Here is a 16,095-nt window from a genome sequence, read left to right as displayed (position 1 = left end):
CCCAGGATGTTTATGCCTCTGGCAGTCACAGCAAATGACAAACACCCAAAAATACTGCTAGACACTCCACGGACGGATTCTAAAGTTACACTCCACAAAGAATCATAGATCTCCTAATAAAAGACATTGTTAAGTTTGGCTCAGCAATTACAATGCGTTTTGACGTAGTGGAGGACGAACTTTGCTAAACCTCACTCTAAGAACGATACAAAAAGGTGACCCCTTTGTTATTAACTTTTTTTTTTCTCTTTTCTCTTTAAACAGCTGTTTCTAAAAGCCAGCAAACCCCCTATAGCGTTTCTTTTAACACACAAGTATGTGGACGGAAAAGAAGGAAAAAACCAAAAGCGTCTCTTTTCTCTCTACGGGAACGTAGGTCAAGTCTCTCTGTCGCTTTCCCCCACCGAGTAAAGCTCCCCAAGTCTTCTGAAGCGCGGACCCCACTCCCTGAGGTAGTCATAGTTCTGGTCCGAGTCCGACGACGCCGTCTCCAGCGAGCTGAGCGAGCCGGCGACGGAGCCCCGGCCCTCGTAGCCGTAGATCTGGATGGAGTCGTAAGGCGGCGCCGTCGCGTCGTTGTCCGCCTCGTGCAGCCGTACGTTGATGAACTCGTCCACGTCCACGCCGTTGGGGCCGGAGTGCTGGCCCCCCGCCCGCGGCATGAACTGCAGGTCGGGCTTGATGTCCTTGCGCGGCAGGTAGCCGCTGATGCCGTCCGGGTTCTGCAGCGTGGCGATGTCGAAGGCCTCCGTGTCCTCCTCGCCGCCGCCCTCGTCGTCGTAGCGGATGATGTTCTCGCGCACGTCCTCGTCGTCCTTGATGATCAGCGGCTCGTTCTTGTGTCGCCGCAGGGTGACGAACAGCACCACGATGACTGTTGGGAAAAGGAAAAGAACACGTCAGTGTTCAAGAGTTTATTGCAGTGGAAGAATACGTTAATATGGATAATAGTTATGCTCTCTATGAAAAACTTTATTCACAGCAGGAATGAGAAGCATCGGCCTTGTGGCTTTCATGCATTATTGTATAGAGTTGTAGAATATTGTAGAGCATGACTTGCCATGGAATCTCGCAATTGATCCCTTTGGGTGCCAGAGTTTACAGAGTGTCCAATATATTATGTTTTATTTAATATGTTCCATATTTCCTCCTGTAGTTGCAACTTTAAAATGTTTAATGCCACAGAATGTGAAAGTGGAGGTGTCATGTGTTAAATCATTGAAATATAACAGACACAGGGCATTCATGTCCATTCAATATTTGTTTTAGCTGATGTGAAGTCTTTCCAATGTATTGTACATACAATACAAATAATAAGTTATGACAACGTCAATGGCATATACGTTTCCAGTATGAGGAATTGTGAAGTGATTTGCCTTCTATGACTTTATTGTCTACTTTTGCAGGCAAACATAGAATATCATTTTAATCTTACATGCCTCACCACTCCTCATAAAGTATTAAACTAGACCAGGAGACCTGGATGTGCCAGACCCCTAGTGGTTAAATACTCGAGGTGACGTCGAGGTGACGTCATGCCGACATCTGAATGGCTGGGTAGGAAAAGAGGGACAGACCGACCGACAAAGCCTCATGTAGGCCGACCGACCCCCTGGGTCTGGCAAATACAGCAGTAAAACACAAGGATACAGACTGTGTATTGAGTCTGAATGATTTATTGCTGGGATAGGAGGATAGGAAATATCTTAAAAATAATTCCGCAAAAGGGACATTAAAAGACCATACCAGTGTCATTGTCCATTGTCAACATTGGCCATATAATTTATAAATAAAATGTTGTATTTATTGTCTTTGTTTACATTGTCCGTATTAAATAAGCGTTCAAAATACCCTTTTTAGGGGAGGTAAATTTAGCTGTAACTCACTTTAAAGGTAAAACGCTTTTAAATAACTATTTCCCCAGGCATAATTATATGCCGATGCACGAACAATCTGAATGGCTTGTATTGGAGAAATACAGTGATTTTAGATTAAATAAATGGCATAGTAACTTTCAAGAGGGTGAATTAATGATACCTAGAAACTTTTAAATCTTGCAGAGTGTTTTTCAACACGGTTTCAACAAATGATGTAGGTGTAGATCTAGTTAAGTATACACTGCATGCACTTATGTACACAAACCTTTTTATCTCTGCTATTGGCTAAGTCAAAATTAGACTGGTATGCTGGTATGGATTTTATGATTATTGTTGCATGTTTATGAGATTGGATGGCTGCTTGATAGACAGACAGACAGACAGACAGACAGACAGACAGACAGACAGACAGACAGACAGACAGACAAATTGATTGATTGATTGATACTTCCCAAGAGGGGAATTCAGTTGTCATGGCAGTACTGTATGAAACACAGAACAAATACAACTTAAAATTAATAAATGAATGAATGAATACATACATAAGACTAAACAGGAAGTGATGTGCAGGGATTAGGAATAAAGTACCCAAACAAGCGAAAAAAAAGGGATTTTAGGGTCTTGCTCGTCTCTCTGGTTTTGGACTGCCGGGAATTTGCATGATATTAACTGCCAGTATAGAACTGTAAAAAGGTGTTTAATCCTATTTGACAGTAATGCTTAGGATTCATGTTGTAATATACAGCGGTGTAAAGTAACTAAGTACATTTACTCAAGTACTGTACTTAAGTAGAATTCAGAGGTACTTTTACTTTACTGGAGTATTTCCAATTGTACTTACTTTTTTTACTTGTACTTCTACTCCACTAAATCTCAGAGGCAAATATTGTACTTTTACTCCACTACAATTATTTGAAAACTTTAGTTACAAGTTTCTTTGCAGATATAAATTATTACATTATAAAACATACATTAACCACTTTAGCCCTATTTTATACCTTGGCTATTTGAAAATAGCCGATCTACAAGCTCACAACGCTTCGCATTGCGACGCGTTGTGAGCATGTAGATCTGCATTTAGTACTTAGTACATTTTGATACCAATACTTTTGTACTTTTATTCAAGTACATTTTGAATTCCGGACTTTTACTTGTAACAGAGTCCTTCTACATTGCAGTACTGATACTTTTACTTAAGTAAAACATTTGAGTACTTTTTCCACCACTGGTAATATGAAATGAAAAAGTATCTTTACCCAGAAGCAGAATAATGCAGGCCAGGATGGCAATGAGAGCTCCCATGCTGAGGCCGATGGGCAGAACGTACGCCTCCACGTTGCAGGACTGCACCATGCCGTCCTTGCTGCATCCACACACCCGGATGGTCAGCGTGTTGGTGCTGCTCATTGGCGGGTTCCCGTTGTCCGTCACGATGATTGGCAGGAAGTACATCTCCTGCTTCTGTCGCCGGAAGGTGTCGTGCTTGGCTAGCACGCTGATGGAGTTGTCTGGTAGGAGAGAGTAAACACACACACAGCTGTTGATCACATAATCCACAGGGTTCCATTTGCAAAAAGGAAAACAGAGGGGGATATTTTCTCAACCACTTAACCACCTATACATTTGTTTGTAACCAAGATTGTTTGGTTACAAGATTATTGCAAATCAGTGTTGAGAGTTTTAGCCTATTAGTTGACTAAATATCATAAGATTTTAGTCGACTAAATCTACAGTTTTGGACATTTATTTTTGGCTGATTTTCACTTACCGGTAGTTGCATGCCGATCGACAATCTCACAACGTGTCACGCAAACATAAAATGACTTGTCTTTTAGTTCTACTGGATCTTTTCTCCACTAGTCCCTCACTAACATTTTAGTCTAGTTCGTATTTGTTAACAAAATTGTCAATATATTTAGTCTTAGTTTTAGTCATCGTAGCTTAGTTTTTATTTAGTTTTTATTTAGTTTTCGTCAGTGAAAAAAGGTAGTCGACGAATATTTTTCGTCATAGTTTTAGTCGACGAAATCAACACTGTTGCAAATAAGCGAACTACAGTACAAGCTCACAATGTGAAGATATGCTATTTTCACTATTATTTTTTTTTAATTTGAAAAGGTGAAAGAGATTTGCTCAAAATAGGGACACCAGGGTTAATGTTAACCACTAAGCCCTCCAGTATATACTTTGCTGTATGGCGAATAGTGGAAACTAGGCGCTCTACATTTTGAACATTTTGGAAAATATGTGCCTGTAATGACATGCCCCAAAATAGGGATGCCAGGTTGAAAGTTCTTAAAACAATTCACACAAAGGTATCGAGGTCGAGCGATAACATCGTGTTCCTTTATTCATGTTCCAAAACACGGTGTCTTCGACTTCTATTCATCACACTGTGCATTAAAAAAAAGGTGGAAATGTGTATTGTATTAATAGAGCGTGACATTATCCTTGTGATCCGGTACTTCCATTGGGTTAAAGTCAGCAGGGGACCCTCTATGTGCTATTCTGAGAGAACCAGTCTCTCTACGATGGGGCTGAGAGACATAAAACATCTATTTACAAGTCCTGTACTGTATGTTACAGTACAGCACCGAGCAAGGTACATGTGGTGAATTACAGACTGGTAGAATAGCAGGTTGTGATGTTTCCCAAAGCAGTGTGCGCTGTGGTAGAACTGATAGCATATGTTCCCGTCAATTACGGGAAGAGCAGTGCAAACAATCTCCCCCCCCCCACACACACACACACACACACACAAACACACAAAAAAACACTCAGGCCTTTGATTAGCTTTGCACAGTCAACACGAACGTTCCTCTTCATGCTGTACATCACCTGATCCACTTTCCCTTTCCTCACATCAATGCGCACTCAAGTAGCGAGCCAAAAGGTTAGACCGTCAAGAAAAGCTGTACGTTTTTCCATGAGAGAGACCAGCAGCGGGAGCGATTTCTTTTGGGAATGTTTGAGCCGTTTGATAAAGTGAGGCAGGGGTGGGGGAGAGCCTACTAATGAGCAGACAGCTTCACAGAGAATGTCATCAAAGAGCAGCTGGCACCTCTCTGGGTCGACATGTGCCATCCTCTGAGCCACTGTTGCATGCCGCGTCCCCTTCATTTCCTCTGCTTTTCAAAAAAGGGGAGATGACAAAACAGGGGAACGCTTTTCCTCCGGGCTCCAGCGTTTTTGTGGAAAAGGGGAAACGCGACACACCAGAATTCCTGTTCGAAAGCGGGGGAATGTTTGGAATGCTAAAATAAAAGTGTTGTAAACAAGAGTATGGTTAGTCAATACTGTATGGATCAAAAAGATGATGGGTTTGATTTGCTGGGGGGGGGAAGGGAGGGGCGCGGAAATCCATGTCTCTGCTTTTGATATCATGGTCATTCATGTTTATGGCCGGTGGGGACATGTTTCATCCCTGCTTCACCCGGAATTAACCACTTAAATTCTGACTAAACCCTCTAGGAAACTAGTTCACTGGGATCGGCTCTGAACTTGGTCCGCCCTTTTTTCCCCACTCTACACCAAATCTCTCAGTCAAAATAATTGCAGATACACAAGCCAACAACACGACACATTTTGAGCTTGTAGATTGGCTTTTTGGTGAACGTTCCCCCCAAGAATAGGGATGCTATTGAGTGGTTAAATACTTGCATTTCCATTTGGGAAAAGTAGACCGTCTGATATGTTTGAAATCCAATGTTTGAAAGAAAAATGGAGCATCCTCGGACCCCTGAGTGCCCGTGCTCGCTCCCCCCACCCCCGTCCATCAACAACCCCCCCTATAGCCTCTTCACCACACAATCCCTACAATTAGTCCCATCATCTGAAACAAAAGCAGCATGGCTGCAGTCTCATCAGTGGAGTGTCTCCCGCAGCTGCCTGTCCATTCAGATAGAAATAGTCCCTGAAGTGCAGGCTTCATTTCTCTAGCCGATAAACACTAGGCAACACAGTGGACAGGTGGGCTGGATGTGGCTGTGAACACCGTCAAACTCCTGAGTGTTCGTTTAACTCTGAGAATGTACAAATTGTAGCCAAACGGACCCACGAAACAAAGCAATAAGCCACACGAGGCCTCGGTTTACCGTGGACAGCTATGGGACGTTGTGGCAACGTGAAAAAGGAGTGCCACAATCCCCTAGCTGTCGTAAAATGACGGAAAACCATGGCCTCGCGTGGGCTTATTGCTTTTATAAAACGGTTACCACACATGGCAACATGAAAATCATGAAAAGAAAAATCTGCACGCTGTTTTGAATGCTCCCGGAAATGTGTGATTTATTAGTATAAGGTTCATCAGGTACACAAGACCTTTGGGTGGAAACATTGCAATAAATCACTCTTTCTGGGAGCACTCAAATCAGTGTGCATATTTTTCTTTTTTCTGCTTTGCTCATTAGTTAAAAAAAAAAAAATCCTGCACCTGTTGAAATCATTAGTGGATGTGCGTGCATTTCCTTGGACAACATGCAAATCATATCCCAATTAAATCTGTTTTTAATGCAATTTTAATGCAGTTTTTTAATCCAACTTCATTACAAGAATGATTTGTCCAAGAAAGTTGTCCTTGTGACTCCCTCCACAAACGAGGAAGTTGCCGCGCAAATGCATGGATGGTACTGAGCGGTACACGTCGCGGTTTCCGCCTCGTTTCAAAGTGATTTGTAAAACCTTGCACATACACAGGACGAAAAGTGTCCCTCCTTTTCCCCTGCCATAGGAAAAACTAAATCGCGAAACAGTAATACATCCATTGAACATTTACGGTGAATATTGTAAACAAGACGTTACCACAGTGATACCGATACATGCAGTACAGTTGTGTGTTTATTGAATATGTTCAAAGAAGAGCTGGTAGGCTCGAAACGGCACGTCCGATGGTGTAAAGCAGTGGTTCTCAACCTGTGGGTCGGGATCCCAAGGGGGGTCCCCACATGATTTTATTTTTTAATTTTTATTATTTTTTTTGGGGGGGGGGGGGTTCCCAGATGATAGTGAAGTGACAATTTAAGGACTTTTAAGACCTTTTCAGTCAAACAAAATGAGGGGTCCCCAGTTCAAATAGGATTCTTTTGGGGGGTCACGGCCTGAAAAGGTTTAGAACCAAATACATTTTTAAGCTTTGGAACATGACACAGTGTTTTTGGATTCTGACCTCAACCTGGTTTTTAGTGAGTGGATGTTGTGCATGCTTTATTGTTTTGTTTCTATTGCATATTTTACAAGGGGACTCAGCCAGTCAGAATCAAGCAACGGAACTATCAGTTTTATAAGGACACATTAAGACTGAGGATTTTACTGTGTAACGACACGAGTCCAAACTAAATGGAACATCCAAGTTACTGTGAATACCCTTGGCTGTATTCAATGCACAGCGTGCATGCAGAGTGGAAAAGGCATCCATGTCTTGGCATAATTCTCATATTATGAGAATTGTGTACACTCCAAAGTCCTGTTATTGAGTGTGGAAAAGCTAGTTTTACACTTGCAAAAGTTAAAGGTAGGGTAAGTGATTTACTTTGGTTAAATTAAGTGTTAAATAGCTCTATATTCTGATAGTACTCATTGCTATAGAGTGTTTGTTCAGTAAAAGGAGTCTCCCATGTCTCTCCAGCACTTTATTAAACAGAAAATGCATTTTCAGTGCTCTCTCCTGATTGGCTTACATTTTGTCACTTACCTGAAAATGTACTATATTCTGTTTACTAAAGAGCTGGAGAGACCCCTGTGACCGAACAAACGCTCTGTAGCAATGATTACTATCAGAATATAGTACTTTAACCTTTTAAAAAAAAAACACCAAAAAATATGACTTTACCCTACCTTTACATTAACAGTCTGGATTTTGCAGTGCACTCATATTTGTGAAACATTTCTGCTCAGGAATCCAGTAACAATATATTCAGCAGTTATCAAGTTTCTTCTTAATGAAAGGGCAAGGTGGCCATATTACAGGGCGATCCTGGGTAAAACTACTGGTTTTGGATAAAACACCTTATTTTACAATCTCAGTTCAAGCTTGGACATCCAACAGCACATCAGTATTAAAAAACATTAAATAAAACATGAAATAAAACCACATCTGAGACTCCGGGGATGTTTTGCATATTTTTAAATATACATTAAATTTACATGGAAAGTGCCGCTTTATATTCCTGCAATCCATTGGGGGCATTAATCAATCGATCAACCAATCAACCAACCAACCAACAAATCAATCAACTAACCGGTCACTCGATCAATCAACAAAATACAAATAATTTGCTTAGAACACAACACATCTCAGAGCTCATTCCAAACAATAGTCTGTCCGTCTGAAATTCGATCAAATGTAATGTATTTATAGAACCTGTAATTTTTCAATATTGTGTACAAATTAATTGATTTCCTTTTTTAAATCAAAACAAAGATAGTGAGATTTTCTTGACATTATATGCCTTTAATGCTGCTTACTTAACTTTTCTTAACATGTATGTTTCCATGGTAGCAGCCTAGCAGCAGTGTTGTCTTTTGAATAAAATTCTGTTTAGTTTTAGTCATGTTTTAGTCATCTGAAATGTTGATTTTTTTTGTCTAGTTTTAGTCTGCTAAATATCATAAGATTGTAGTCGAGTAAATCTACAGTTGATTTACCTGTACATTACGATGCCTTGATGGTGTCGTAATGGCTGATTTTACACTTGGTTGCATGCTGAAAATAGCCGATTTACAAGCTCGCAACGCGTCGAGCAACACCCGAGCACAACCAAACATTAAATGACTTGTCTTTTAGTTCTACTGGATCTCTTCTCCACCAGTCCCTCACTAACATTTTAGTCTAGTTTTTATTTGTTGACATAATTGTCAATACATTTAGTCTTAGTTTTAGTCATCGTAGCTTACTTTTAATTTCATTTTGATTTCGTCAGGTGAAAAAATGTAGTCGACGAACATTTTTCGTCATAGTTTTAGTCGACGAAATCAACAGACTAGCAGGATTAAATTTTGGACACATTTCATGTCATTTCTTTTGTTTACAGTTGTCTTTGTATAGTCAACCAGAAACAGCTGCTAGCTATGTCAGATAGCCTACAGCCTCTTATCAATACAGAAGGCTGGTGCCATACTTTATGAAGACTATTTAGAAAATACTGGATTAACAAACACATCAGAACCATCTGCCATTCTGCCACATCTCCTAGGACACTGGTTCTCAACGGTGGGTCCAGGGCCCACCAGGGGTCCAAATGGACTCTTACAGCTATGGAACTCTGAGAGTGTACAAATGGAACCAAATGGACCACCATTGCTAGAGTGTTTGTTCTGTGACAGGAGAGTCCCTATCTCTCCAGCTCTTTAGTAAACGGAAACTAATCAGGATACCAATTGTGTCCAATCTGGAGAGAGAATTCATACAGGATACAGGATGACAAGTGAAATTGAAAGTGACGACAAAATTGAAACTGGAAAACTATAACATTGAAGATGGGTGCTCTCTCCTGATTGGATGAAATTGCCAATCCACCTGAAAATGTAAATTCTGTTTATTACAGAGCTGGAGAGAAGCCCCGTTTACTGAAAAAAACACTATCAGAATATCGTTGAATTTTTCACAAACAATTGTCTTTTGTTGTTTTAACCAAAAACATAATTTAGCCTACCCTGTCTTTGACTCTAAGGATTTTGTTGTGTAGATAGGTGTTCCAGAGATAATAATAACAAAACATTTTTTTTACTCTGTTACAAGTAAAAGTTCAGAATTCAAAATTTACAGTAAAAGTACAAAAGCAGAATATCCCATGTATTGTGAGCTTGTAGATCGGCTATTTTCAAATGGCCGAAATGTATATAGGACCGAAGTGGTTAATGTATGTTTTGTAATAATAATCAAAATCTACAAAGTAACTAGTAACTAAAGTTTTCAAATAATTGTTGTGGAGTAAAAGTACAATATTTGCCTCTGAGATGTAGTGGAGTAAAAGTAAAAGTATGGAAAATTGGAAACACTCCAGTAAAGTTAAAAATACCTCAATACTTTACTGAAGTACAGTACTTGAGTAAATTAGTTACTTTGCACCATTGACTGGGGGGTCCATGAAATTCAAAAAGGGCGTTGAGAATCACTGTCCCAGGGGTTCACCCTACAGTTCATTGCTCTGCAACACTACGCAGGAAAACCACGAGGACCCCGTTCCTTTAGCTTTCCATTTTCACATGTGCAACGTGTGAACTACAGCGATCCACCAGACATCTCCACCAGACACTAGACGACGTGTCTCAGGACAGGGATTACACACTTATATAAGCCTTATATAATTTACTTATATGCTTCCTTCGTCTCAAAAAGATATTACATTATCACCTCCCTGCCTCAGATGACCTGTGGGAATGGCTGAGACACAGGCACACCGTGTGCCATATTTCTTTGAAGAATGGTGGCCACAGGATATTTTTTGTCATTCTTTCCAGGCACAGCCAGGGTCTGCAGACAACAATGAAACGTATTTGGCAAAATGGAAAAACAGCAAGAACCCGTAGCCCACGTGTTTGTACAGTAGTTGCAAGACCAATGTGGCTTATTTTGCTGGGGTTTCCCCCCCCCCCCTTTTCTTTGTCTGACCTTGTGGATTATTTAACCCTTTAGCTTGTAGATCTGCAATATTTTTTTAAAAATCGTGAAAATGTGTGCAAATCTTTGAATATCTATTTTTCCATAGCAAACATTTTTAACTCTGTTACTGTACAACTTCTGGGGGGTCCCTGGAACAAAACATTTTTGAGATGGGGGTCCGCGGCCAAAATTCATATAATTTTGGGGGTCCTTGACATGAAAAAGTTTGAGAACCACTGGTTATAGAAACATAATTTATTTTCAAATAACTGTTAGGATTTAGAAGACATTTGTAGAATCCCCTAGAAACAAAGATTACTCCGAGAGTAAAGAAACCGGGGTTACATTCGTAACCTTGAGTTACAAATGTTCGCTTTGAAAAATATATATATTATTCAAAGATTTGCACAAATTTTCAAAAATAGCTGATCTACAAGCTCATAGCGCGGCAGTCGGTGCCGCGCTATGAGCTTGTATATCTGCTATTTTTGAACAGCCAAAGAAATCTTAAAATGACACAGATGCGTTCTCGGTCTGAAAGGGTTAACCAAAAAAATGAAATAAAAATTAGATTTTGTTGATACAGTTTGCTATGTTTGCCATTTTAGAAGTTTTCACCTCCATGCTCAAAATAGACCTTGCCAGGTTAAAAGTGGTGAGAATGGAAAACCACTGGAGACATGTGCAGAAACTTCACTCACATCACCAGGCAAGAAAATCTTGATCTTTATTCCTTGTATTTCTTAACAAAAAAGAGTAGAGACCGCACATTTGATACAGCTCTCAGGTTATCTTTTTATGAGGTTACCACCACGGTTTACCTTGGTGGCAACCTCATAAAAAAGATAACCTGGGAGCTATATCAAGCGTGCAGTCTCTACATTTTATATTTTTTCTTATTTATTTTTTTGCTTGCATGTGTTCTTCTGGACCTGCACCTTGGAATGTATTCTTTTGGATGTCCGGCACATGCTTTGTGATCATTACAGCTTGTCGTATTTCTTACCTTGGTTGTGTTTAATAGTGAAGTTGGGATTGTTGAGCATCTCCGGCACCAGGCGGTAGTCAAAATAGTGGCCCTGAATTGGGTCATCCTTGTCCACGGCGCTGATAGTTTGGATCACCTATGTGGAAAAACAGAGCAACGTAAAGACATGCAGCACGGAGCCATTAGACCAGACAAGCAATTCATTACTTTGATTTGCCGTCTCGCCGCAACATTGGCTGTGCCCACGCCAGATGAAATATAGGCCCTATTCATTTGTGGAGTTTGAGATTATTATCAATGAGGCCCTGTCGTGTTTGGCACACTTTCGGGTTCCTGCTTCTATCTATTTATCTGTCATCACAGGTCGTATCACGCTGTACGTCTTTATGATTGATTGGAAATTAGAACCAGGCCCCTCCGGGGGGTTTCGCCACCTCTGTTTCATTTCTTTCTTTTCCGCCAGTAAAGTCCCTCCCATCGCACAGCACTCCTCTGAATGAGAGCGATTGATGGGAAGGAGAATGCTAAGTACTTGTCCAGGGCTTTTGGCTGGGGGAAGCATTCTGCCATCTGGAGGGAGGCATGAAAGACAGTCTTGAATTATGATCCGCTCTGATCAATCCTGACTGCTCCCGTTTCCCCCCGCCGCTCCGCGCACGCTGTGTCAAGGTAGCAAGCGATGCAGAGGAGGGAAAAAAAGAGAGAGGACCCCCGCTCTCAACCCACTTCCCCCGGTTTCTCGGTGAAATAAATAGGCTATAATTCACCGTGGCCGGTCATTACGGGGGAGGAGAGAGAGAAGAAAGGGAAGCGGGGAGACGGCGGCGTTGATGGATGTGTCCTTTTCTTTTCCCTTACCTGACCAGGTTTTCCATTCTCACACAGGAAGGCCTCGTATTCAGTGGCAAACTCGGGGGCGTTGTCATTGATGTCCATTACTCTGATGGCCACGACCGCCCTTGATATCTGACTGTGGTTTCCTGATGAACAGAAACAGACAGAGCCAGAGACAGCCATGAATAGACAGATAGGCAGCGGTGTAAAGTAACTAAGTGCATTTACTCAAGCACTATACTTAAGTACACTTTTGAGGATTTTTTACTTTACTGGAGTATTTCCCATTTCCAATACTTTTACTTCTACTCCACTACATCTCAAAGGCAAATATTATACTTTTACTCCACTACAATTATTTGAAAACTTTAGGTACTAGTTACTTTTTAGATATAAATTATTACATTATAAAACACACATTAGCCACTTTAGCCCTATTTTATACATAGGCTATTTGAAAATAGCCAAAATAGCGATGCGACGCGTTGTGAGCTTGTGGATCTGCTATTTTCAAACATTTTAGTACTTTTACTTTTGGTACTTTAAGTATATTTTGATGCCAATACTTTTGTACTTTTACTCAAGTAACATTTTGAACACAGGCCTTTTACTTGTACTTCTACATTGTGGTATTGATACTTTTACTTAAGTAAAACAATTCAGTACTTTTTCCTTGTATTTCTTAGCAAAAAAGAGTAGAGACCGCACATTTGATATAACTCCCAGGTTATCTTTTTATGAGGTTACCAACACGGTTTACCTTGGTGGTAACCTCATAGACAGACACAACAGACAGACAGACAGACAGACAGACAGACAGACAGACAGACTCCAGGCTCCATTGCCTGAGTGTCCAGAACGAGACACATCTTTAGAAATCAGATTTTAATCACATTTCAAACCACCTAGGAATAGGTGGTTCAAACCTTATTCGCAAAAGAATCAGTTAACATGATTGTTGCTTTTATTTTTTGCTGTTCACTCTTGTTTAAACCAATCTGCCTTTGTCCTCGGGATGGGAGGAGAAAGGACAAAGGATGAACCACATGTATCTGAGTTGTTATTTTTGTGGGTTATTGATACTAAAGGGGAAAATTCAAGGGGACCAGAATAAAAGAAATCCCCATTCAAAGTGCTTTTTGAAAACCCCTGTACAGCTCTGATGTTTAAAACATGATGGTTAAAAAAACATACATATTCATGAACCACCAATGGCAGCTGAAGTCTTAGCAAGACAATAAAGGCAATTTAATTAGATTAGAATTTGATTGGAATTATTCATTGGACGTAATTGACAGTCCCTTTTGAGGGTCCCGCTGTAAACGGGTGTATTTATTAATCAGTGGTGCAAATGCCAACTTTTAAAGTAATTATCCGTTAATTTGGCCCCCTGAGGACTGGGTGTTACCACTGCACGATGTCACCGTTGGCGTTGGTCCGTCGATAGTGGCGTGCCCCCCTCGCTCATCAAAACGAATGAGACTGATGTATTTCTCATGTCAATGACAGTGCGCTACATGCGGTGCATTGATGTTTCTGACAAAGACTTTTCCTCTGCTGAGCAGTAGCGGCTGCCTCCTACATCAGTGATTCTCAACCTTTTTTTAAGGTCAAGCACCCCCAGTTTGATATGCTTTAGGCCACGGACCCCCCAGTGGCCTAACTCAGTACTTTTACTTCTACTTCACTACATCTCAGAGGCATATATTGTACTTTTACTCCATAACAATTATTTGAAAACTTTAGTTACTAGTTGCTTTGCAATTATCAACATACATTAACCACTTTAGCCCTATTTTATACCTAGGCTATTTGAAAATAGCAGATCTACAAGCTCACAACGCGTCACATCGCGACGCGTTGTGAGCTTGTAGATCTGCTATTTTGCAACATTTTAGAACTTTTACTTTTGGTACTTTAAGTACATTTGTACTTGTATTCTTTTACTCAAGTACATTTTGAATTCCGGACTTTTACTTGTAACAGAGTATTTCTACATTGCAGTATTGATACTTTTACTTAAGCAAAATATCGGAATACTTTTTCCACCACTGCCCAATCTACACTGTGTTCATTTAACTCTGACAGGGTACAAATGGCACCAAATGGACCCGTAAAGCGGCAGATCCTCTCTGACCCATTTCTGTCATTTTGACATCACTTTCGTCGCATGGCGCGCCGTTCGACAGAGTTTGACCTTTCCATTTAGGTTTGCCCAGAGCCATGGGTGTGCCAATGTGCAAGCATAGACAGTAGTTAAACACCTACAGTACATCTAATACACCAATTATTCATTTGATTATCTGCACCTGCGTTGCTTACATCAGGGTGTGTATGTATAAGGTCAGACTTATCCAGCCTGCCATGTTTTTACTAGGGCAGGGACTAGATTAAAAAAATATCAAATTAATTATAGACTTTGTAATTAATTAATCAAAATTAATCACATTTTAATCGCATATCAATATTTGACCTGAGAAGCCATGTTTTTTTATTAAAATGGATTTTGGTATACGAGTGAGTCAAAGAATAGTGAATAAATACATACGCTTTTTTGATCAAGGTGATACTAAACAGATCAGTGCAATTTTAGATTATATTCAGATTGCCTATATTCTTCTGCCTACACATACGTCATGTCCTAGTATGAGCGAATAGGGGAAGGGGATCGACATCACGTGATGCCTTTGTTTGGCCCGGATATGAGTCAGCTGTCCCGAATCCGGGCCAAACAAAGGCGCTTTGTTCTCAAAGAATAAATTCAAGGGCCTTCTGTAAACTCAAGCACAAGTAAAACACAATACTTTCAAACTACACAATACCTTCAAGTACATTCAAGAAAAGTGTAAACCTAACCCTAACCCTGACCATTAGAAACAAATTAAAATGAAGAAGTCTTCAAAAACTTTATTTGTCCAATATCCTGTATGAACAAACCAGACTAACTAAAGCAAAACTCTCTTAAGAGGCCATAACAGTACCAAATTCAGATTTACCACATTGTAGTATGTCCATATTGAGTTAAAATATATAAATAAAATAAACCCCCTTTCAGTCCAACTCTCCTTCAATATCCTTGGCCAAAATAATAAACGTATTGGTCTATAAATAAAATAGACCAATACCTCAACATGAAGTGGTCGACGGTAGGTCCTTGTACTCCTACTAGTGTTCATTTTACGCTCTCAAGAGTTACATTATTGTTAAAAATCTGCATTACTTAATTAAATAATTGTTATTTTGATCAGTGTTTGCCTGTTATCTCTCCTACGGTACCAACATCAATACAGCATGGGATTGTGGACAAAATCTTATCCAACGATAACAAAATATTCGTACGTTTTGGGTGCGAGAGGCTAAATCTCATCAAACGGTGGTTCCGTGGTTAAAATGCAGAATAAATAATGGGCCTTGATATGAAAAAGGGTTGAAAACCACTGCCCTACAATGTTTTACGCATTGCAACCCATTGTGAGCTTGTGAATTGGTCATTCTGCACCGCACGACACAGGCGTACGGCAAAAACATAACTGGAGCTTTGGGAGACCACTAAAGAGGGGAGTGGGACAGACAGAGAGAGAGAGAGAGAGAAGGTAATATACAGTCTGACGGACATTGATGGATGGATAAAGTAGCAGAGGGGCAGGAAGAGAGTGACTTCCCCTCGGCATGCAGACAGGGGAACAAAATCTGATTAGTCAGATGTCAACCGGTGCGAGGCGACAGAACCTGCCGCCATTTGGGTGGCAAATGGCATCGGTGTAGAACCGGGGAATACACATCTATTTCCCCTTTTT

The 16,095-nt window shown here is 40.4% G+C and overlaps 1 protein-coding gene across 1 annotated transcript in view; it reads right to left on the bottom strand.

Moving 5' to 3' along the window:
- Positions 1-377: 377 nt before the first annotated feature.
- Positions 378-16,095, bottom strand: part of cdh8 (cadherin 8) — a gene marked incomplete at both ends in the record, with an annotated part of 216,287 nt that continues 200,569 nt past the window's right edge. Inside the window, 4 exons of the mRNA XM_080432908.1 lie at positions 378-874; positions 3,134-3,385; positions 11,483-11,600; positions 12,323-12,444. Coding sequence (XP_080289034.1) covers positions 378-874; positions 3,134-3,385; positions 11,483-11,600; positions 12,323-12,444 — 989 coding nt within the window. The remainder of the gene's footprint in view (positions 875-3,133; positions 3,386-11,482; positions 11,601-12,322; positions 12,445-16,095) is intronic.

Source organism: Gymnoscopelus braueri (genome assembly GCF_963280865.1).
Source record: "Gymnoscopelus braueri genome assembly, chromosome: 1".
NCBI lineage: Eukaryota > Metazoa > Chordata > Actinopteri > Myctophiformes > Myctophidae > Gymnoscopelus > Gymnoscopelus braueri.
Note: the sequence above shows the minus strand (reverse complement) of the source record. Positions and strands in the feature narration are given on the sequence as shown.